At 38.2% G+C, this 25606-nt stretch overlaps 1 protein-coding gene and 1 pseudogene across 1 annotated transcript; both read right to left on the bottom strand.

Moving 5' to 3' along the window:
* Positions 1 to 3974: 3974 nt before the first annotated feature.
* LOC125833864 (filament-like plant protein 4) lies at positions 3975 to 10927 on the bottom strand (annotated as a pseudogene).
* Positions 10928 to 11071: 144 nt separating this feature from the next.
* On the bottom strand, positions 11072 to 11611 carry LOC125833863 (glycine-rich protein 23-like). Its single transcript, XM_049513021.1, has one exon. It carries the CDS (start codon positions 11609 to 11611, stop codon positions 11072 to 11074), a length of 540 nt encoding a protein of 179 aa, XP_049368978.1.
* Positions 11612 to 25606: the final 13995 nt, after the last annotated feature.

The raw sequence follows: 25606 nt of genomic DNA, 5'->3' as shown, positions 1-25606 counted from the left end.
CTCATTACGGAGGTCCTCATAAAGTTTTTTGAGAAAATAATTTCGGTGCCTTCGAGACGCCAGATCTGTGTGCTATAACATACGAAAAATTGAGGAATTTTTGTAATTCCTAAAAAAATGGCCTGTAAATACGGAAATGGGCGTGAAACAAATGGTGTGAGTATACGTAGTGGTTTCCCAACTCATTATGAAGGTCCTTATAAAGTTTTTTGAGAAAAAAAAAAATGTTGGGTGCTCTAGGGCGCCAAATTCATGGGCTATAACACACAAAAAAAATAGAGGAATTTGGATCATTCCTGAAATGGAAAATGTACAAGTACCCCCTAAGACTATGACCAAAATTCAGGGACACACCTTAACTAAACTAAGGTCCTATTACCCCTCCCCCCTGAATCCATTTTTTTTGTAAGTTTGTGCACCTTTTTGGCTTACGTGGAATCTAAATATCTCTCACGCGCCTCAATTGTGTGGAGTCACGAAATGTGCCACGTAAGATAAAAGGTGTACAAAATTATAAAAAAATAAGTTCAGGGGGTAATAGGACCTTAGTTTAGTTAAGGTGTGTCGCTGAGATTTCGGTCATAGTCTAGGGGGTACTTGTATATTATCCCTTCCTAAAAAAGTCCTGTAAATGCGAAAATAGACGTGAAAAAAATGGTGTGAGTGAACGTGGTGATTCCCCAACTCATTACGAAAGTTCTCATAAAGGTTTTTGAGAAAAAAAAATTGGGTGCTTTAGAGCGCCAGTTCCATTGGACACACGAAAAAATTGAGGAATTTGAGTAATTCCTAAAAAAGGGTCTGTAAATGCGGAAATGGGCATGAAAAAAATTGTTTGGGTATACATGTTGGTTCCCCAACTCATTACGGAGGTCCTCCATAAAGTTTTTTGAGAATTTTTTTTGAGTTATTCAGGGTGCTTGATCCTTGGCTATAACTCACGAAAAATAGAGGAACTCGGGTAATTCCAAAAAAGGGGCATGTAAATGCATAAATGGGCATGAAAAAAATTGTGTGAGTATAGTGGTGGTTCCCCAACTCATTACGGAGGTCCTCATAAAGTTTTTTGAGAAAAAAATTTTGGGTGCTTCGAGACGCCAAATCCATGGGCTATAACTCAGGAAAAATTGAGGAATTTGGGTAATTCCTAAAAAATACATGTAAATAAGGAAATGGGCGATAAAAAAATGGTGTGAGTATACGTGGTGGTTCGCCAACTCATTAGGGAGGTTCTCATAAAGTTCTGTGAGAAAAAAATATTGGGTGTTCCGGGGCGCCAGATCCATGGGTTACACACGAAAAATAGAGGAATTTAGGTAATTCCTAAAAAAGGGCCTGTACATGCAGAAATACGTGTGAAAAAGTTCTATGAGTTTACGTGGTGGTTTCGCAATTCATTACGAAGGTCCTCATAAATATTTTTGAGCAAAACATTGTAGGCGCTCCGGGGCGCTAGATCCATGGGATATAACACACGAAAAATAGAAAAATTTGGGTAATTCCTAAACAAGGGCATGTAAATGCAGAAATGAGCGTGAAAAAATGGTGTGAGTATACGTGGAGGTTCCCCAACTTGTTATGGAGGTCCTCATAATGTTTTTGAGAAAAACAAATTGGGTGCTCTGTGCGTCAGATCCATTAGCTATAACACACGAAAAATAGAGGAATTTGGTAATTCCTAAAAAATGGCATGTGAATGCGGAAAAGGGCGTAAAAATAGTGTGAGTATAGATGGTGGTTCCCCAACTCATTACGGAGGTCCTCATAATGTTTTTTGAGAAAAAAAATTGGGTGCTCCGGGACGCCAGATCCATGGGCCATAACATACGAAAAATTGGATAATTCCTAAACAAGGGCATGTAAATGCAGAAATGAGCGTGAAAAAATGGTGTGAGTATACGTGGTGGTTCCCCAACTTATTATGGAGGTCCTCATAATGTTTTTGAGAAAAACAAATTGGGTGCTCTGTGCGTCAGATCCATTAGCTATAACACACGAAAAATAGAGGAATTTGGTAATTCCTAAAAAATGGCATGTGAATGCGGAAAAGGGCGTAAAAATAGTGTGAGTATAGATGGTGGTTCCCCAACTCATTACGGAGGTCCTCATAATGTTTTTTGAGAAAAAAAAATTGGGTGCTCCGGGACGCCAGATCCATGGGCCATAACATACGAAAAATTGAGGAATTTGGGTAATTCCTAAAAATTGACTTGTAAATGTGAAAATATGTAGTAAAAAATTGGTATGAGTATACTGGATGGTTCTTCAACTCATTATGGAGGTCCTCATAATGTTTTTGAGAAAAACAAATTGGGTGCTCTGTGCGTCAGATCCATTAGCTATAACACACGAAAAATAGAGGAATTTGGTAATTCCTAAAAAATGGCATGTGAATGCGGAAAAGGGCGTAAAAATAGTGTGAGTATAGATGGTGGTTCCCCAACTCATTACGGAGGTCCTCATAATGTTTTTTGAGAAAAAAAAATTGGGTGCTCCGGGACGCCAGATCCATGGGCCATAACATACGAAAAATTGAGGAATTTGGGTAATTCCTAAAAATTGACTTGTAAATGTGAAAATATGTAGTAAAAAATTGGTATGAGTATACTGGATGGTTCTTCAACTCATTATGGAGGTCCTCATAATGTTTTTGAGAAAAACAAATTGGGTGCTCTGTGCGTCAGATCCATTAGCTATAACACACGAAAAATAGAGGAATTTGGTAATTCCTAAAAAATGGCATGTGAATGCGGAAAAGGGCGTAAAAATAGTGTGAGTATAGATGGTGGTTCCCCAACTCATTACGGAGGTCCTCATAATGTTTTTTGAGAAAAAAAAATTGGGTGCTCCGGGACGCCAGATCCATGGGCCATAACATACGAAAAATTGAGGAATTTGGGTAATTCCTAAAAATTGACTTGTAAATGTGAAAATATGTAGTAAAAAATTGGTATGAGTATACTGGATGGTTCTTCAACTCATTATGGAGGTCCTCATAAAGTGTTTTTTCAAAAATAATTTTGGATGCTCCGAGGCACCAGATCTATGGGCTAATACACACGAAAAACCAATGAAATTGTGTAGGTCTTAAAAATAGCATGTAAATGCGAAAATATGCATTAAAAATGGTGAGTATACATGATGGTTTCCCAACTCATTATGGAGGTCCTCATAAAAAAATTTAGAAAAAAAATTGGGTGCTTCGAGGCACTAGATCCATGAGCTAATACACACGAAAAATCAAGAAATTTGTGTAATTCCTAAAATGGGCATGTATATACCAAAATATGCGTTAAAAATGGTGTGAGTATACGTGATGGTTCCCCAAATCATTACAACGGTCCTCATAAAGTCTTTTCATATAAAAAATTTTGGTCTTGCAAGGTCCAGATCCATGAGCTAATTACAAACGAAAAACCGAGAAATTTGTGTTTTAGTTTATTTCAATATGACATAGATAAAATTTAGAGAGTTGATTAAATATATTATGATTTTTAAATATTTTAAGTTGTTAATTATTATAATTTATAGTACTTTTTCGTAATTTTTAAATAAATATATGTTACTTCCCTTGTCCCAATATATGTAGCACAAATAGGATTTCATGAGTCAATATGTTGTTAATTATTGAGATTTACAATATTTCTTACGTAGTTTTCAAATTAAATAATACATGTTAGTCCTTTCTCCCTCTCCTTCTCCCTACTTGTTGATGAACCCCTTTCTTTCTCAAGATCACAAGAAGTACTTTAGTCCGTGAAGATAACAACAAAACTAAAATATATAAACAAAATCTAAGCAGGGAAAACCATGCAACAGAAGCCTTAATAATCTAAAACTAAGGCAATTAAAAATCGGGGAAAAGAATTTCATATCATAAAGGCTTTGTTTTGGCTACGTTCACATGTTGGAGATCAGAACTACCATAGGCAATACTCCTCAACCCCACCACCACCAAATACAACTTGCATCTTTCATGTAATCTGCTCTATTCTGTAATTTCTAACAAGTAGATGTTTTGATCCTTCTATTCCAAACCCCATCACTCTTTTTAGCGGAAGAATAATCGAATAAACGAAATCCATCTCTTGTTTTTCAGGTGTAGGGCCAGCAGAGGACGAAGAGCCAGACTTGGTAGGCCAGTGTTTAGGAGACTTTGAGCTGATTGGTGATCTCAATGGATTGTTTACTTCAGTGTCTGAGGGACTGTATGACACATTATATGTATATCCACAGGGGACTCACAAGTTGCTTTTACGGAACTGGCGTTGTCCATCTCAGCTATCATTGTCATGGATGTTTATGCTAGTGGTTGTCGGTCGATTCTTCCCGAAAGCCCTCCCCTTTTGAACTTCTATCGATGTACGAAGACCCCATAAACTTCGTCTGAGGACGCAAAGAGTACAACTGTTTCCCGAGAAGAAATATGGTTTCTTGACACTCAGCTAGCTTCTCTGCTGCAGCTGTTAAATCTTTCTCCTGGAGAATAAAAAACAGATTGTCTTCTTTAGACACTCACTTTAGATAGAAACGGACAGTCATTAAGTTATCAAAAGGATCTTAACGCCAAATCAAAAGATTGCGAACCAGAGAAATTAGGAACTTCGGATTCAATTGAACACCACATTACGAACTCCATGTTTACTAAAATCTATATCAATTTCTTATTGTGGTCTTCAATCTAATTCAAGGTCCACTAATTAGACAATGCATTGATAAAAGAAAATTGTTCTTTTACTATTTAAATTATGGCCCTCACCAGAAAACAAGATCAAGTAATTGATTTAACAGTAGTCTTTCAATGCAAGGTTACACATGATTTATTGAGTTCTGAAGATATCATTATTTTGTGACATTTGCTCATATATTATAAATGTTTAATTTGCAAATCTTTTCATATGCATTGGAACTTCTATCACTGAAACAAACTTAGAGAGATGGAGCAAAACAAAAAAAAAAAATCTATTTGCTAGCAACAATAAAATACCAACAATAGAGGCAAATTTTATTTCAAAGTTCAGTTGCATAGCATCACTATCACTGAAATCTATTGTCTTTTATTGAGTTAATAATGTGAAATGTAGATCAAAAGTCCAGACAACCAACAAGAAGCAAAATCTTTTTCCGACTAAATATAGTACTGTAAACTACTGAATCAAATACACAACTACAATGGATTGGATTAATCACTTATTACGGTGCAAGAAAGCTACCTGGTTGGTCTTGGCATCAAGATCAGCAGCAGTCTCCATCCTGATTTAAACGGGAAATTAAATTAAATACAGTTTAAGTGCCACTAAATGTAAATCGACAAGCAATACTGGTGAACAGAGCAGTGGGTAACAACATGACATGAATGTTACCTTCCTATCAACTCAATCATGGATAAGATCTCTTAACTACTCAATTGTTGATGATTGGCGAGCTTGGACTGTTGACAATCAAGTTGCCGGGTTAGTTCTTGATGAAAGACGTACATTTTAAAATTCTTGTACGTATATTAGTAATAAACCCTGTCAGTGTATAGATGTTAAACTTTTTTTTTCTTTTTTCGTTTGTTCGATTTCAGTTACACGAGAAGTTATTCAAATCAGATGACATTTGCCACAGTAAAGGCAAGAAAACCTTCTATCAATCTATCTTTTTCACTTTCTTTTCTCACTTGGTTAAAAAAAAGGGAAATTGTCAAATAATTGGTGTTAAAATTGGTTTGTTAATTTTATTATTTAACAGGGAGCAGGGCATACTGCACCAGAGTATAAGCCTCGTGAATGTCTGGCCATGCTCACAAGGTGGATGTCTTACTGCTTTGTAATCAACAAATGTATTACAATTGTTTAATCGTGTGAGCTCATTGTCAGTCTCAAGTCCAGATAAATAAAAAGAGAGTTGTCAAGTCAATAGGAAACAGTTTTCTCTACCTCATAAAGGTAGGAATAAGACTACGTACATCTTGTCTTCTCAAGTCCCAGAAATTAAACAGAATTTGTCGTTTGGTCTACGTTTTTATTTATTAATTTTTTTTTTTATTAATGCACGTCAATGTCCAGTCACCTCAAAATGTTTGACAGAGTGAATTTAAATGAATATCATGTTTGTTCTGTGTTACGTTTAAGCAGTCTAGTCCTACACCCTTTATATAGACAGCAAATAACAACATAACCAGTGTAATGCCACTGGTGGGGTCTAGAGAGGGTAGAGTGTATGCAGACCTTATCCTTACCCATGAGAGGTAAGAGGCTGTTCCCAAAAGATTTATATAGACAGCAAACCCCAGGTAAATGAAGAACCTTAATCAGGGAGAAAACTCACAAGAGACCCTGACATCTGATCAGCTTTAAATTATTGACATCACATAGAGACATATTTTTTTCCTTTTCCTTCCGTGTTACCCCCTCTGTTTCATTTTGTGGGTGGGTCCGGAATATGAGAGTCTCACAACTTTATTTTCTACGCAAATTCAGACACAAAATCTTCAAGTCTGAAATAAAATTTTAAGAAACTACATAAAAAGTACAATAAGTACTAAAAGTTAATAATTCAAAATATAAGACAATCATGGTCAAAGAAAAAACTTTGACTCTTTTCATCCAAAGATTAGGGGGTTGGAGCAAAATTCACTGTACAGAAAAACTTCAAGTAGTTGAGATATCCGTAGCTACTTCCACACTAAAGTAAAATCCATTCGATAGGACGAAGCACAATGTGACAACTTTAAAAACTAATTTTGACAGTCAAGTTTTTTATAATTCCAGGCCAATGTGAATAAAAAACCACTAACCTTTGTAGTTGCTCTTCGAGATCCTTGCAACTAGCTAGGGTATCCAGGTGATTCTTCTTTTCCTCTTGAAGCTCATTATCAAGACTTCCTATCTTGGCCTGAAGACGGTTGACTTCAGTTTGCAACTCCTCAGTCCGAGTTTCAAGTGAGTTGTATGACTCTGCCATGCATTTGAGCTGAATTTCAGCCAAACTGTTTGCCTTTTGAGCAGATACCAATTGTGACTTAACCTCTGCTAGGAGTTGCTCAGTTTTAGCCAACTGGGATTTAGTGCCCTCCAAGTTCTCAGAGTATCTAGCAAGATCAAGAGCCATATTTTCTTTCTCTAATTTCAATTGTTCAACCTCCTCCAATGAGCACTTCAAAGAGGTTGATGTTGACTCTGAAGTAGGAACAAGACTGACTTCATGAGGAATGCCTGGATCAGAAGTCGAATCAGAAAAATGAGCACAACCGTTTGCATAAACCTCTCCTGAGTGCTGAAGACCTTTATTTTCTGGTAAAGCAACCTTGTCTATGCAATCACAAGTACTTATTTCTGTTTCAGAATTCTTGTAACCAAGTATATTGAAGTGTAGTTGGCTCGCATTACTCAGTAGATGAGATAGATCAAGGACAAAATTCAACATACTCAACCTGTTGCTTATTACCTCAACGTAAGTGGCCAAAAAATCATCTAATTTTTCATTGATTCCACTTCCATCAGGAGCTGTTCCCTGGATAGCCTTTGATTCTTTGCCCAGAAAGAGTACAAAGTCGTGAATTTGAGACATGGCATCTGAAAAAGAAAAAGAAAAAAAGAAGAGAGATATAGCATCTGCTAATTCTTTGCTAATACCATGGACAGACTCATTGCAGGACAGGGATTTCCTTCTCTAAGTTTGCCTCGCCATCATCAAGAGAGGGCTGAGATTCAGTAGCAGTCTACGAGGATGGTGGTATGATGGCGTTGTGCATTTCCTGCACAATCTCCCTGAGATCCTCTTGAATTCTTTGAATGTCAGCTTCCTTTGACAAAGACTCCAAAACAGTTGAAATTCTTTATTGGAGCTTCATGGATATGGATGTATCTGAAAGAGGTTGATGATGTGTGATGATACTTCCCCATTGCGAGATGCTTGATCTCCTGATACATTTGTCTCATTATGTTCTTTCAGCTGAAATTTGGGCTTTTGGTGACATGCATGGAGTTGTCAACTTTTGTATTTTCGGGTCTTGCATTATTTGGAATATTTGGACTTGAAACTGCTCCATTTGTGTCACTCGACTGATAAGCTAATTTCTCCATCTCCAAAAAGTCATTCATGAGATCCAGGTGGCTTGCACTCTCAGATTTATGTGGACTGTCAAAGTTCTTTTCCTTCTTGACATGGGAGAGATCAGACTTTAATGCTGTCGTCCAAGCGCTAGCACAACTAACATTATCGTCATTTCCATCTTCAGACATGGAAGCCAATCTTGGAAGATGATTTGCTTCATGGCTAAAGGAACCCTCAGATGGCTGTTGTCAAATGGTGGACTTTTGTGGGCTTTTCTGTTCAAAATTTGGTTGCAGCTGTGCTTCCAAACTCTGAAGCTTGCTGGACGTCTTTGCACAAATACTCCCGGATGTTTGTAATTCACTGTTCCGGTGTGCCAAAGCTTCTTTCAACATCTTTGTTTCCTCTTCCATTGCCAAAAGGCATTCTGTTAATTGCTCATTCTCTTGAACTTCTGCAGACTATCAAAGGAAAAATCTGGCAAACTGGAAAACTGTGGACTATCGAAGGCCTTCCTTGGGATTTCTTTACATGGCTGTCCCTGTAATGTCTACCCAAACTCTCAACCTCAAGCTTCATTTGGGCCAAGGCTGCAGAGGCCCAGGCAACTTCTTCCGGACAAGACCACGTAATCTCTGACACTCTGCTTCTAATTTTGCAATTTTCTTCACTCCCTCCAGGTGTTGTTTATTTGCAACTTCGGCAGACCGTACACACTCATATTTTTCCCCTCATTACGAATTTCTAGTTCCTTTGAGTTAATATGGAGTACATATTTCAGAGAATTTATTTCCCTTTCACATGACTCAATATTGCTCTTCAACATAACTCTATTTCTGCTTCAGCTTGGGATTTTTTTACTGAGCTTTATCACCATTCTAGAACGCTCCTGCAAAGAGCTTGAGAGTGCAGAATTTACTGCTGCAGACCTGAGTAACTGTTGGTCCAAGTTAGCTATCTTTGCTTCAAACTCATGCTTCATTTTTTCAAACTGTTTGGCTTTATTCTGAATCACATCATGCAGCTTCTGTTCATGCTCTTCTTTCAAATTATGTATCTTCCGCATGCACTCCTTCAGTGCACCATCCAAATGTGATGCCCTGTCTTCAGCAGTAAGCTTCAAAAGAGTGACGGATTCCAGGTAATTTTTCAGTGTCGCGGCTTCTGACTCAGCCTTCTCCCAACCGGTCCAGAGAGATGTCAATAAAATAACTCAATACTAAGTTACAGAACACTTAGTACAAGAAAAACATAAGTCAATAAGGAACATCACCTGAGACAGCTTTAACTTTAGGGTGTTGTTTCACCAGGTTCTCCTTATTAGTCATTTCTAACTGCACAGCAGACAACTTTTCATCCAAATCCTTGACTTCACCCTCTAAGCCATTCACTTGTTCCTCGAGAGACTTAACTTGATCCTCCAGTCCAGTCAAATGTGAATAAGATTCAACAGAAATTTGCACATACTTCGGTTTCTTGATTTGCTGTTTACTCTGAAATACAACGGAAACCAAAACATAATAAATCACCAAGACAAGACAAATTGAATGAAGATTTCTCACAATGTATATAATTTTCAAAACAATTCGAGTTTCATTTACCAAACCGAAAACTATGTCTTCTTCTTTCTAGCACCAATAAATTGTAATGTAGAGACTAGAGACGCAAACAAAATTTCAGAACTAAACTGAAACTTATAATTTGTCAGGTTAATTTTAAGACCAGCATCCATCAAATCTCAACCTAAAGCTATAAGCCTCAAAATTTAGATAAGTGTAGTAGTTCTTTGCTAGCATTGACCAAATTAAGCAGCAATTTTTTTAGACAAGTCCTCGTAGATTAAAGGTCAACATGGAAGCCTTGTTGTAGATGCAAACGTATTGACAGATTGTAAGAAGAATTACGGCTAGAGAATCTAATAGTTGTAGTGGCCACAAAGAATGCAAAGAAAACGGAAATCCTAGGTCAAGGAGCAAGTAGAAGATAAAAAAAAGAAATTGATTTGTACATAACATGATCGTTTCCAATGATATAGATATCAACTAACACACCTATTCAACCCGGGACCACCCCTCCACCCCACCCCCGGCCTCGAGGCGTCTTGCACCGAGGCCACCCCGCCACCCACCCTCACTCCTGGCCTCGTGGAAGGATGCCCCGAGGCCAACCCGCCACCCACCCCCACCCCCGGCCTCGAGGCGTCCTGCCACAAGGTCACCACCAAATCCACAGCCTTGAGGCGTCCTGCCACAAGGCCAAGCCCCCCACCCCCACCCCAATCCTCAAAGCGTTCTGCCCCAAGGCCATCCCCTACCGCCACCCCCATCCTCGAGGCGTCCTGCCCCGAGGCCAACCCCCATTCCCACTCCTGGCGACGAGAATCCTGCCCCGAGGCCACCCCCCCACACCTGGCCTCGAGGCGTCCTGCCCCGAGTCCCCGCTCCCCATATCCCCGGCCTCGACGCCACATCCCCAACCCTTGCCTCGAGGCGTCCATCCCCGAGGCACTCCCTTCCAACCACCGGCCTCGAGGTGTCGTGCCTATCCCCATCCCTGGCCTCGAGGCATCCTTCCCTGAGGCCACCCCACAATCCCACCATCGGCCTTGAGGCGTCCTGCCCTGAGGCCACCCCCTTCCCACCATCGGCCTCGAGGCGTCCTGCCCCGAGGCCAGCCCCCGCCCTTTCCAACCCCAACCTCGAGGCATCCTGCCCCGAGGCCATCCTCCGCCCTTTCCACCCCCGACCTCGAGGCATCCTGCCCGAGGCCACCCCTTCCCACTCCCGGCCTCGATGCGTCCTGCCACAAGGCCACCACCACCCCACCCCCGGCCTCGAGGCGTCTTACCCCTAGGCCAGCCCTCTCCCCACCCACGACCTCGAGGCATCTTGCCCCGAGGGCACCCCCTCTCCACTCCCAACCTCGAGGCGTCCTTCCTCGAGGCCACCCCTCTCCCACTTTCGGCCTCGAGGCGTGCTGCCCCGAGGCCACCACCACCCCACCCCCGGCCTCGAGGCGTCTTGCCCTAAGGTCACCCCCCCTCCCCACCCTTGGCCTCGAGGCATCCCGCCCCGAGGCCACCCTCCCACCCCCGACCTCGAGGCATCCTGCCCCGAGGCCACCCCTTTCCCCACCCCCGACCTCGAGGTCTTGCCCCGAGGCCACCCCCCTCCCCACCCTCAGCCTCGAGGCATCCTGCCCCGAGGCCACCCCCGACCTCGAGGCAGGACGAGGCCACCACCACCCCACCCAAGGCCTCAAGGCATCTTGCTCCGAGGCCACCCCCCTCCCCACCCTCGGCTTCGAGGCATCCTGCCCCGAGGTCAACCCCCCCCACCCCCGACCTCAAGGCATCCTGCCCGAGGCCACCCCTTACCCCCAACCTCGAGGCGTCCTTCCTCGAGGCCACCCCTCTCCTACTCCTGGCCTCGAGGCGTGCTACCCCGAGGCCACCACCACCCCACCCCTGGCCTCGAGGCGTCTTGCCCTGAGGTCGCCCCTTTCCCCACCCCCGGCCTCGAGGCGTCTTGCCCTGAGGTCGCCCCCCTCCCCACCCTTGGCCTCGAGGCATCCCGCCCCGAGGCCATCATCCCACCCCCGACCTCGAGGCATCCTGCCCCGAGGCCACCCCCAACCTCGAGGCGTCCTGCCTCAAGGCCACCACCACCCCACCCCCGGCCTTGAGGCGTCTTGCCACAAGGCCACCCCCCACCCCACCCTCGGCCTCGAGGCATCCTGCCCCGAGGCCATCCCCCCACCCTCAACCTCGAGGCATCCTGCCCCTAGGCCACCCCCGACCTCGAGGTGTCCTGCCTCGAGGCCACCACCACCCCACCCCCGGCCTCAAGGCGTCTTGCCCCGAGGCCACCCCCCTCCCCACCCTCGGCCTCGAGGCATCCTGCCCCGAGGCCACCCCCTTCCCCATCCTCGACCCCGAGGCCACCCCCCCAACCCCGACCTCGAGGTATCCTGCCCGAGGCCACCCCCGACCTCGAGGCGTCCTGCCCCGAGGTCCCCCCTTTCCCGTCCCCGTTCCCCACCCCTGACCTCAAGGAATCCAGACCTGAAGCCACCCCCTACCCTCGGCCTCGAGGCGTCCTTCCTTGAGGCCCCCCTTCCCCCCACCCCCGACCTCGAGGCGTCCTTCCCCGAGGCCCCACCCCCGCGCATCGAGGCGTCCTTCCCCGAGACCCCCTACCCCCCTTCGCCTCGAGATGCCTTGCTCTGAGACCCCCATACAGCCTCCCCCACCGTACCTCCTACCCCCTGCCTCAAGGCATCTTACCCCGAGGCCATCCCCTCCCTACCCTGCCTCGAGGCTCCTTCGCCCCCGCCTCGAGGCGCCGTTCCCCGAGCCCCACTCCCCCTATTTTTGTGTGCGCTGACATTTCATCACCTTTAGAGAAGAAAGATATTAGAAGTTTACCTCAACAAGCCAATCAACTCATATAGCGTGCATGCCCAATTGATGTCTTTCTGTACTTTCGCCATGAAATCTGTGGAAGGCCTTTTTCTTTGCCTAGTACAATGATTTAAGTTAACATTACAACATGTTTGATGACAAAATCTTAGCAAAACTGCAATTCATGTTTGATAACAACAACATGCAATTCAAAGAGCTGAAATAAAGATAGAGGGTAAACAGTTTTATACCTCAGAGGCTCGCAATTGTTTTTATCAATGTTGACAATTTTATCCCCTAATTCCATGTCCACAAGTACATCATATATCTGCTGCAGGAATTAAAAATAGATAAATTGTATAAATAGATGTTATAGTTATAATGAAATTCTAGAACAAGGACTACTCTTTTCTGAAAAGATCAAAGACTTCTCACTGTGTCAGAAGTTGACATAGATGGTAGTGATGTTAGGCACAACTGCATCACTTCTTTGAATAGAAACAGGTTTGTTGCTTGGTCCGACAGAGGAAGATGCTGGCAGAACAGCAAACTGTATTACTGGTGCAAGTAATGCATTAAGAAATGTTCTTAATCCAAAGCCAAAAATGATTCCAAAGTTTGTCACTACTTCAGATACAAGAAACAATCTTTTTCAATTTACTCACATTGCAAAACAGCTAATTAAATCAAAGGTTCATCAAACTGTGAAAAATAAAAATTATCAAAAGTTTCTTATAAATTTTGTCCCTAACAAATTAAGAACACTAATAAAATCATTTAAGGAGACAAAAAACAGGAATTGGTCCACTGATCCACAGTTATGATCTAGAATGTCAGTGGTCCACTTCATGATTTAGAAATTTTTAAACACAAACTGTTGTTTAAATTGACAGCCAAGAAGGACTTTCTACAAATTGACTGCCAAGGACTTTTTAAATAAGAGGAATCGAAATACTCGAAATGAGAAATGCAATCCAATCACACTGATTTAGAAATTTCTAAACACAAACTGTTGCTAAAATGATTTCGACTCCTATAAAAGTATTTCAGATCGCATCAGGCCACAAACAGGGAAGCATTGGAACATGTAAATCATTACAAACCAACCCTATTTCTAAACAGGCTTGCCAGATGCTAGACGAAGTGGAAAGATTTACAGTATATCATTTATAATGCACTTCAGAATTCATATAATGAGAGGGGAAACTAACACAAACTCATTTGACAGTCTATAAGAGAAGGAAGAAACAAACACAAACTTGATCAAAATGTATTTAAAAGAAGAAGGAGAAATATATATTCATGCTCTCAGAAAAGAGCCAACTATTAATTGCAGAAAAATCGTTTAATGAATACACTTGGAAACACTGATTCTAGACGAACTTTCGGGACAACTTATTATCAAGACGAGGACAAACAAACTTAGTTACATAGATAAATTTGATCATTTTTAAATCAAAATATTAGAACAGGAAATTCAATGGCAGTTAGGCTACACAAAATTTACATCGACATGAATTAGGTAAAAAGCTCAAGTACATAAGCAGCCGATATCTATAAATGATTTCTCGATGCTCAAAAATAGACAATATGGCAGATTAAAGACTCAAAACAAAGCTAGAACTCTTATTTTTTAGAGAAAATTAAATGGCTAGTACTTAGGACAGAAATTTAAACCCGAAGCCACGACATACAAATGTAAGCTTAAATGATCCCAAAACATGAAAATTAAGCTACTATATGCATTTGTAAAGCATAAACTTTTCTTCAGCCTATTAACATTAGATCTTTATTCAAATGTTCAAAAAGCAAAGTGGACAGATAAACAAAAGAAACAAAAAGGCTGCCTTTTACCTTATCGCAGTCGCTAGCTTTATTTAGGATGCATCCACCACGTTCCAATTTGAATAGAATGAGAAATAGTCTCCTAACTCGCTTTTTCAAAAGAAGCAGACATGAAAATCTGAACTTCTAAAACAATATAAAAAAGCTTGGTAGATTACACTTCAAATGATAGACACAATTGGTAGGCCTCCAGGAATAGGTTTGTTATGATGCAGAATCAATGACAAGATGAGATTGTGCATCAAAAATGAATTGGGGGAAGATGTTTCAAATGTTCCATTCATAATACTTTTTAACCATTAAAAGAATACTTAACTCAAACATAATTTTTTAAACAGATAAAACAGTGAACTTGTTTATACAAGGGAAGTCAATAATCAAATAATTCAACTACCAAATATCACAATCTCGACCAAAAAAAAGAAATAAGAAATCCCGCAAATCCAAAATCGCTTCACTTGAGTTTCTCAAATTAATTTTTACCCAGAATCTTCAATCATTTTTTTCACGAAACCCAACGTAGCATTAACCAATTTACTTATTTAATCCAAGAAAGAAGACCCCAGAAAAAGAAATCACAAAACCCACCTACATTTTCATTCCGTACATAAATTAACGCAAGAAACCCCATAACCAACATACAAAAACAGAGGAAGACTCACAAGTTTGGAGGAATGAGAAATCGAGCAGAGACAGTTGTATGATTCGAGATATTAGAAAGTACCGGTCGTTTCTTGGGCGATCCGGCATTCAATTTTCCGGTCTGATTATTCTCCAACCCTGATGAATTAGCCGACATTGCTTGTCTCTTCGCCACAGATGAACGCCTTCTAATATAAAACGTCTTCAAGAAAACGAAGAAGAAAGCTCGATTTAGGTATCCGTTAGGAGCGGACCAATTAGATGAAGACACGTAGGGTCTAATGAAAGTTTGAATGGATACGCTCTTACAAAGGGAAAGCTCACGCTTTTCTTAGTTGGATCTTATTATATGCTATATATATCTTTTTTTCGTGTTTAAAATATGTGAGTATATATATAGTATTTGTATCTCAAATAAGAAGTTAAAAAACATTATTGTAGGGATTGCTTTCCTTTGAATAGGACCCTATCGGACATGAATTTAAATTAATTAAATTTTAATATAAAAAAATACTAAACACTGTATGAAATAAAAATGGATCAAAAAAGTAAACCTTTCGAAAATCAAACTTCAGATATAACAGTTTGAACTTTTTAAATTTCAATCGAATTCAACTTCATTTTCACATATGATAAATTAATTCTAGTAGATTCTTTGACTTTATTATCTGTAGATTCTTTCTACTTTTTAAAAGGAATAATTCAAACAATGTTGATCTAATAGATTGCTAGTATGTTTCAACTTATTTGTCTTATTCTTTTTAGTTTATTTTAAGATGTTTTTTTAACAACTTTTTATTTCTAATTTTTCACGTGGCATATTTTGAGACCACAAAATTAAAGGACATTTTGATATATTCTACGTATTTTTAGTTTAAGATCGTAAGATTAAAAAATCTTTTAAATTTACTTAAACTTCATGTCACGTTAAAATCAATAACATTGAAATTGTGAAAGTAGTGTATGTGTAAAATTAGGAATACTTGTTGTAGACGAAAAAAATGACAGATAATCTCTTATTTTTAAGATAGGCTTAAAATAGACATTTAAATTAAGAGTTGATATAGTTTAGACAAAATCAAAATCCTTAACTTTATGAATATTTGATTTGCATTTCGAAATCAAGTATTTTCAAATTTTGTCCAAAATTTTAAAGTTTTATATCTTATCTTAATACTAATTGCAATACTCTACCAATCAATCAATATACTCATTAGGCAAGATGATATATGCTAAAAAACCACAGTAATTTGTTAAGCAGTAGACATATGTTTCAACTTATTTGTCTTATATTTTTTTTAGTTTATTTTAATATGATTTTTTTTACAATTCTTTAATTCTAATTTTTCACGTGACATTTTGACATATTTTAAGTATTTTTAGTTTAAGATTAAAAAATACTTTTAAATTTTTTTAAACTTCGTGTAAAGTTAAAATCAATAACATTAAAACTGTTAAATTAGGGATACTTGTTGCATAGACGAAAAAATGACACAGATAATCTCATATTTTTAAGATAGGTTTAAAATAGACATTTAAATTAAGAGTTGATTTAGTGTAGACAAAATTAAAATCTTAACTTTTTGATTATTTGATTTGCATTTCGAAATCAAGTATTTTCAAATTTGGGTGATCTGAGGTCAGATTCATGGACTAATACACACGAAAAACTGAGGAATATGCGTAATTCCTAAGAAATGACATGTCAATGCGAAAACATGCGTTAAAAAAATTATGTGAGTATACGTGATAGTTCTACAACTCATTACAGAGGTCCTCTTAAAGTTTTTTATGTAAATGCAAAAATATACGTCAAAAAAATTATGTGACTATACGTAATAGTTCCTCAACTCATTACAGAGGTCCTCATAAAGTTTTTTCAGAAAAAAAAATTTGGGTGCTCTGAGGAGCCACATCCATGGACTAATAAACACTAAAAATCAAGGAATTTGCGTAATTCCTGTCAATACAAAAAATATGCGTTAAAAAAATTGTGTGAGTATACGTGATGGTTCCCCAACTCATTATGGAGGTCCTAATAAATTTTCAGAAAAAAACTTATGGTGCTCCGAGACGAAAGATCCATGGACTAATACATACGAAAAATTGAGAAATTTGTGTAATTCCTAAGAAAAGGTCTGCAAATGCGAAAATATACATTAGAAAATGGTGTGAGTATACGTGATGTTTCCCAACTCATTATTGAGGTCCTCATAAGGTTTTTTCAGGAAAAAAAATTGGGTGCTCCGAGGCACCAAATCTATGGGCTCATACACACCAAAAACCGAGAAATTGGCATAATTCCTAAAAATAAATAGCATGTAAATGTGCAAATATACATTAAAATGATGTGAGTATACGTGATGGTTCCCCAACTCATTACGGAGGTCCTCATAAAGTTTATCAAGAAAAAAAAATTGGGGTGCTTCTAGGCGCTAGATTCCATGGGCTAATACATATGAAAAATTGAGGAATTTACGTAATTTTAAAAATATGGTATGTAAAAATGCAGAAATATGTCTTAAAAATGGTGTGAGTATACATAATGGTTCCCAACACATTACGGAGGTCCTCATAAAGTTTTATCAGGAAAAAAAATTTGGGTGCTCTGAGGCGCCAGATCCATGGGCTAATACACACACAAAAATTAAGAAATTTGTGTAATTCCTAAAGAATGGTCTGTAAACTTGAAAATATGTAGTAAAAAATAGTGTGTGTATATGTGATGGTTCCTCAACTCATTACGGAGGTCCTCATAAAGTTTTTTTTCAGAAAAAATTTTGGATGCTCCGAAGCACCAGATGCATGGCTAATACACACGAAAAATAAGGAATTTATGTAGGTCGTAAAAATAGAATGTGAATGCGAAAATATGTGTTAGAATGGTAAGTATACATGATGGTTCCCCAACTCATTATGGAGGTCCTCATAAAAAAATTTATAAAAAAAATTGGGTGCTCTATAGCACTAGATCCATGAGCTAACACACAAAAAATCAAGGATTTGCGTAATTCCTAAAAAGGGTCTGTATATACGAAAATATGCGTTAAAAATGTTGTGGGTATACATAATAGTTCCCCAAATCATTACAAAGGTCCTTATAAAGTTTTTTTCATTTATAAAATTTTGGTGTTGCAAGGTGCCAGATCCATGAGCTAATTACACACGAAAACTTGAGAAATTTGCGTAATTCCAAAAAATGACCTGTAAATGCAAAAATATGCATTAAAAAAATGGTGTAAATAATCGTAATGGTTCCCCAACTCATCACGGAGGTCCTCATAAAGTTTTTTCGAAAAAAATTTGGTGCTCTGAGGTGCCACATGCATGGGCTAAGACATACAAAAAACTGAGGAATTTGTGTAATTCCTAAAATTGACATGTAAATACGAAAATATGCGCTAAAAAAATAGTGTGAGTATACGCGATGGTTCCCCAACTCATTACGAAATTCCTCATAAAGTATTTTGGAAAAAAATCTAGGTGCTCTGAGGCGCCAGACCCATGGGCTAATACACACAAAAAATCAAGAAATTTACGTAATTCCTAAAAATGACCTGTAAACCCAAAAATATTCGTTAAAAATAGTGTGAGTATACGTGATGGTTCCCCAACTAATTCATAGGTCCTCATAACGTTTTTCAAAAGAAAAACAAATTTGGTGTTCCGAGGCGCCAGATCTATGGGCTAATCACACGAAAAACCAAGAAATTTGTGTAATTACTAAATAATGACATGTAAATAATATACGTTAAAAATAGTGTGAGTATATGTGATGGTTTCCCAACTCATAAGGGAAGTTCTCATAAAGTTTTTTCAGAAGAAAAAAAATTGGGTTCTCTGAGGCGCCATATCCATGGGCTACAAATGAAAACACCGAGAAATCTGTATAATTCCTAAAAATTGACCTGTAAATACGAAAATATAAGTTAAAAATGGTGTGCGTATACCTGATGGTTCCCCAATTCATTACGGATGTCCTGATAAAGTTTTTTCAAAAAAATGTTAGGTGCTCCGAGACTCCAGATCCATGGGCTAATATGCGTGAAAAACTGAGAAAGTTGCGTAATTCTTAAAAAATAGTTTGTAAATGCAAAAATAGGTGTTAAAAATGGTGTGAGTATACCTGATGATTCCCCAACTCACTACGGAGGTCCTCATAAAGTTTTCTCATAATTGTTTTTTGGGTGTTTTAAGGCGTCACATCTATGGGTTAATACACACAAAAAATCAAGAAATTTGTGTAATTCCTAAAAAAATGGCATGTAAATGCTAAATATGCGTTAAAATTATGTGAGTATACACTCATTGCAAAGGTCCTCATAAAGTTCATTTGGAAAAAATATTTGGGTGCTTCGAGGCGCTCGATTCATGGCTAATACACACAAAAAAACTAAGGAATTTGTGTAAGTCCTAAAAAATGACTTGTAAATGCAAAAATATGCGTTAAAAATGGTGTGAGTACACGTGATGGTTCCCCAACTCATTATGGAGGTCCTCATAAAGTTTTTTTCATAAAAAAATTATTGGTGCTCACAGGCGCCAGATCTATGAGTTAATGCACACGAAAAATCAAAAAAATTGCATAATTCCTTAAAATGGCCTATAAATACTAAAATATTCGTTCGAAATGGTGTGAGTATATGTGATGGTTCCTGAACTCATTACGGAGGTCCTCACAAAGTTTTTTCAAAAAATAATTCTGGTTTTGCAAGGTGCCAGATCCATGACTATTACACACGAAAAACCAAGAAATTTGTGTCATTCCAAACAAAATACCTACAAATGCAAAAGTATAATTTAAAAATGGTGTGAGTATACTTTATGGTTCCCCAACTCATTACGAATGTCCTCATAATGTTTTGGGTGCTCTGAGGCGTCGGATCTATGGGCAAAATCACACGAAAATTTTTAGATTTTGCGTAATTCCTAAAAAATATCCTGTAAATACAAAAATATTCATTAAAAATGGTGTGAGCACACGTGATGGTTCCCCAACTCATTACGGAGGTCGTCATAATATTTTTTCAGGAAAAAATTTTAGGGTGCTCTGAAACTCCAGATCAATGGTCTAATACATATGAAAAATCAATGAATTTGTGTAATTCCTAAAGAATGGCCTGTAAAAGTGAAAATATGCATTAAACGAGCCAGCTTTTACGAATTACATAACTTTCTTGATTTTTTGTGTGTATTAGCCCATGAATCAGGGGCCTCAAAGCACCCAAAATTGTTTTTTGAAAAAACTTTATGAGGATTTCCCTAATGAGTTGGGGAAGTATTTTGTACCGTTTGACTATTTTTTCAGACATATTTTCTCATATACGAGCCAACTTTTAGATATAACGCAACTTTCTTGGTTTTCGTGTGTTAATATCATTGATCAGGAATTCGAATAGATGAAATCTGGAATCTTGAATTGAAAAACAAACGCAAATTGCATAAATCAAACTTTAAGAATTAAATGTCGAAAGTGTTCGCATAATAATTCCCAAAGCTAAATTCAAAGTTGCACAAAGAGTCTAACAACCCAAAAAATAAAAATTACAACTAATATTTATAGAAAATAAAATCCTAAACCAAGTAGGAATAGCAAGCCTAAGGAAATTCAGTTATGGCAGTGTCATCCACGGTTGGTCACGTACGGCTCGTCACATGAACGACGGCTCGTGGGTGCCATCATCATTCAACAGTTAGTCAAAATTCATGTGGGTGTTATCGACGGTCATGACCTACGACCCGTAGATCTAAGCACAGTCTGTCCTGTTCAATCGTAGTTTATGGACTGAAACTCATCTTCTCTGAAGTCACCCACAGCACATCAATAATGACTCATCGGAGGACCTATGGTTCATTAGTCGATTTGTTGTTCCACACTTGGTTCATTTTCCCTAACAATTCACCCACACCAGCCACATACAGCTCATCGAAGGAACGACAGCTCGTAGGTGGGCTCGTGTGTTGCCACTTTGCTATTGTTTCAAGCACATTTAAACACCACTACTCAAAAATCTACTTCTAACAAAAATCAATCTGATTACATCACATATAATAAAAAAAAGCCTAAGACTCATGAACAACTTCAAGTTTAATGCATCAAAAAATACTATAAACTCACAGTACATTATTTTCCCTATGAACCAACGCACGCCATTAATAAGGTTGTCGCGGATGCCCACAAAATATTTCAGTCAAAAATCCATCGGGATCACATATCACCCAAAATTCATGAACTATAGTACACATAAAATGAGAAATTTGGTATTTGCCGTTCCGAGCCTCGTTTGAACTTGAAAATGTAATGTTTTCCCCTTCAGACCAACGCACTCCATTAATAAGGTCGTTACGAATGCCCACAAAAAAATTTGGCCAAAAATCTGTCGGATCACATATCACCCATAGTCCTTGGACTATAGCACACATAAAATGGGAAATTTTGTATTTTCCGTTTCGGGCCTTGTTTGAACTTGAAAATGCGTACATTTACAACTCTGAACCAACACACGCCATTATTAAGGTCGTCACTGATGCCCACAAAAAAATTCGACCTAAAATTCATCGAAATCACATATCACCCAAATTTCATGGACTATAGCACACGTAAAACATGAAATTTTTTATTTCCCATTTTGGACATCAATTAAACTTAAAATTGAAGACGTTTGCCCCTCCGAAAAAATGTGTGTCATTAATAAGGCCATCATGGACGCCTACAAAACTTTCAGCCAAAAACCTGTGGGTATCACATATCACCCAAAATTAATGGTTTATAGCAAACGTAAAATATAAAATTTGGTGTTTCCCGTTTCAAGCCTTGTTTGAACTTGAAAATGCGGCTGTTTGCCTATCTGCTAAAATAAATGTAGAGGATATACCTTCTGGTCTTGTAGGTAAAGATGCTAGTTTTGAAGATATTAAAAGAATAAAAGGGAAAGATGTGAAGGAAAATTGGGTGGGGATGATCTGTATTTTGATATGTCAGATTCTAGCAGTGATATTAGTGAAGATGAAGGGAATCATGTTGAGCCTGATGAGGTTGTAGTTCCACCAGCTAGGAATGCAAGTACAAAGGTCTATTTTGGGCCTAATTTTTTTTAATTTTAATTGTATATGATTTTTTTGAATAATGTTTAGTTTGGAGAATCACTACAGAGTTACTCTGTTTAGAAGGGTGTGAACCTTAAACTTAAACTTAATGAAAAGGAGAGGATCAGGCAAAATGTAAGAAGGGTTGTCCTTGACATATTCTTGGAAGTATTAATGATAATACTGAAAATTTTATTGTGAAGACATATTTTTCTATTCATAAGTGTTGCAAAAGAACAATAAATAAGTTATGTACTCCAAATTGGATTAGTAAGACTTACAAAAACAGAATCATGAGTGAGTCTAGCTTCAGACTCCATCAGATTTAAGGCTTGGTAAGAAAGGATTGTGGATTTTATGTTAGTAAAATAAGTTGTAGAAGAGCAAAAATAAAAGTAGTGAATGAGCATATGGGTGATTTCATAGAGGAATTTGCTAGATTGTATGATTATGCTGAGGAGTTGAAGTCTACAAATCCAGGAACTATTGTGGTTGTTAGGACATCTAAGAATACAATTCCTGGAAAAGAGGTATTTATGGGGATTTATATTTGTCTTGGAGCACTAAAAAGTGGATGGATAGGGGGTGTAGAAGGATAATTGGTTTTGATGGTTCATTTTTAAAAGGTGTATGTATAGATGATCTGTTGACTTGCATTTTCAAGGATGGAAATAATCAATTGTACCATGTAGCATGGGCAGTAGTTAATAAAGAATCCAAGGACACGTGGTCTTGATTTATCAAGTGCATCAAAAATAATTTGAAGTTGACACAAACTGAAGGTGAAGGACTCACAATTATGTCTGATATGCAGAAGATATTAAAACACTTTATAGTCTCTTTTTTTACTTTGTTATAGCAATTTCTATGTTACATTTATATTTCTATTATGTTTTCTTGGCATGACTTTTTCCGTTGATTGGGTCTTCACATAACACTTACTGATTTATTGCCAAATGCTGAGAATAGATGGTGTGCTAGATATATATGGGCCAACTAGAAGAAGGTATGGAGGGGTGAAGAAAGGAGAAAAAAAATTGACAAGTTGTCAGGGCTCCATTTGAAGTTCATTTACAATCAAAACTTGATGAAATGAGTTTGTTGGGAAAAGGCATTGTGGAAGCTTTTTTAAAGTACAATAAGGAGGCATGGTGTAGGGCATTATTCAAGGAACATAGCAAGTGTGACATAGTTGAGCTTAATATGTGTGAGACATTCAATAGTTGGATCTTGGTAGCTAGATTCAAATCAATCATCACTATGTTAGAGGAAATTAGAGTCAAAATCATCGAAAGAATGACTCAAATGAGAGAGTTTTCTGGAAAAAAAAATGGGTAATTGATGTGTCACCTATGGCTATGCAAATTCTTAGTGAGAATGCTGAACATGCAACATATGTGAGGTTAAATTTAATGGAGATAATGGTTATGAGATTCAGGATCCGCCATATAAACATGTTGTTAATTTTAAAAAAAAAAATGTGTAGTTATTCGTCATGTCAACTGAAGGAAATTTCTAGTGCACATAGAATTACTGCAATGCATTACAAGGATTTAGATGTTGAGTCATTTTTTTATCAATGGTATAAGAAGGAAACATATTTGAAAGCCTACAATAAGTTCATTCAACCTATGGCAAACATAAAGATATGGCCAAAGAGCACAAGACCATCCATTGAGCCACCTGAAATCACTTCTATGATAGGAAGACCAAGAAAAAAAAGGTCAAAAGATAGTAATGATCCTAGTAAGAAGAAGTTTGGAAAGGCTACAAGGAAGGGGAGAAAAATAAAATGTTCTTTGTGCAAGAATTTTGGACATAACAAGAAAGGATGTCCAATTGCTACAAGTTTTGCTTTAACTACTTCAACTTTGTTAATGAAATTTATTTTATCAATACTTCTAAATTCAGTTTGGAAAATTGTGTATGTAGAAAAATGGCTATACTACTGGAACGATAAAAACTGCTACAGGTGGAAGTGGTGGTGCAACTACCTCAGCAACATCTATAGGTGTAACTACAAGTGCAACTACTTCAGCAACATGTACTAGTGGAACAGGTGGTGCAACTACTAAAAGACCATCCACTTCTTTAGCAGCTTTCAGAGGTGCAACTGCTGGTGCAACTACTACTGCAACATGTACTGGTAAAAGTGGTGGTGCAACTACTAAAAGACCAGTCACTATTTCAGCAGCTTCTAGAGGTGCAACTGCTGGCTACTGCTGCAACATGTACGAGTGGAAATGGTGGTGCAACTACTAAAAGACTAGTCATTATATTAGCAGCAGCTAAAAGAGCAACCACTACGGGTGGAAGTGCTGCAAATATTTCTGTAAATTTTGCAAGTGTTGCTCAACCAACAAATCAATTTAGTACTGAACAGTCAACTATTGGTGCTAGTGGCTCAAAAAGGAGTAGCAAAGTTAAAAGAGATAGTGCAAAACCCGGTTATAAGAGGCCAAGAACAGCTGGTTTTAGTGTGATATTTAGAGCAAATAGTAGTGTGATAGAGAGGGTAAGTATTATCATTTAAGGACCTTTAGTTTTATTCTATAGAATCTCTAACTGATATCATTATTGTCTTTTAACAGTCTGAAACTACTGATAGAGTGTTACTTAGTGTTAATTGAAGAATCCAACGCCTACCAATATTGATCTTGGTTACAAACCAATGGACTAAGGTGTATGGGTGGAGCTGCAGTTACTCAAAGGCAGCTACAATAACAAAGTTACAAACGAGTCAACTATTCTACAAGTACTCATGCCACTACAAGCACCCAGTCCAAATGAACTCGTGTCACACCAGCCACTCAACCCACACCAAGCACTCAAGACACATAATATTTCATATTAAAGACTCATATTTTGTCTAGCTATATTCGCAATGACATTGTCTTTGATACTATCCAACTGTTAACTTAATTTTCAACTGTTGTGTTAACTTGCTATGACAAAGAAGTTATTTTGGCCTTATGAATTTGCTATGATAATTATAAGTCTTAAATTGGATATTTTCATACTTTATATTACATTATCATAGTACTCAAATGAACAAATCATCAAGACAACTTAAATACAAAAGATAAAAACCAAATGACAACAATCACAACAATATTAATATCAATATTAATGTTCGATCTCCCCTGTATTCCATGTCATCCCTACTTTCCCTGTCTTTCATGCCTTCCATGATCAACCTTTGTTGATTGGTTCTTCATGTAGTATTGTTCTTGATACGTAGGATCAGTCATATCAGCCCATCAAAAAAATCACATTCATTACCATTCGAGTATTTTTGATAGCCCCAAAACATTCTTCTTGGATTAGTTGATGTTCTTGACATCTTAAGTTCAGCATGAAGCCCAGAATAGCAAAAACAAATAGTCATTGTGAAGAACAAAAAAATTTAACGAGTAAGAAAAAGGTGAGAAAACTAAAATATAGACAGGTCCCGATCGATTGTGGAGGACAAGAAGAAATTTGGAGAGAGATAAACGAGTGAGAAACAGAAGAATTTGGGATTTTTGAAGAAGAAATTATGGAAATTTGAGGAAGATAGCCAAAAATGACTATTATTGGCATTTTAAAAGC

Source organism: Solanum verrucosum, unplaced genomic scaffold (genome assembly GCF_900185275.1).
Source record: "Solanum verrucosum unplaced genomic scaffold, falcon-dt-bn FXZP01000108.1, whole genome shotgun sequence".
Lineage (NCBI taxonomy): Eukaryota > Viridiplantae > Streptophyta > Magnoliopsida > Solanales > Solanaceae > Solanum > Solanum verrucosum.
This window is presented reverse-complemented; position numbering and strand designations above follow the sequence as displayed.

Bases quoted from the DNA above. Each gene is read 5' to 3' on its own strand.
- LOC125833863 (XM_049513021.1), bottom strand. From the start codon at position 11,611: ATGCCTCGAGGCCAAGGGTGGGGAGGGGGGCGACCTCAGGGCAAGACG.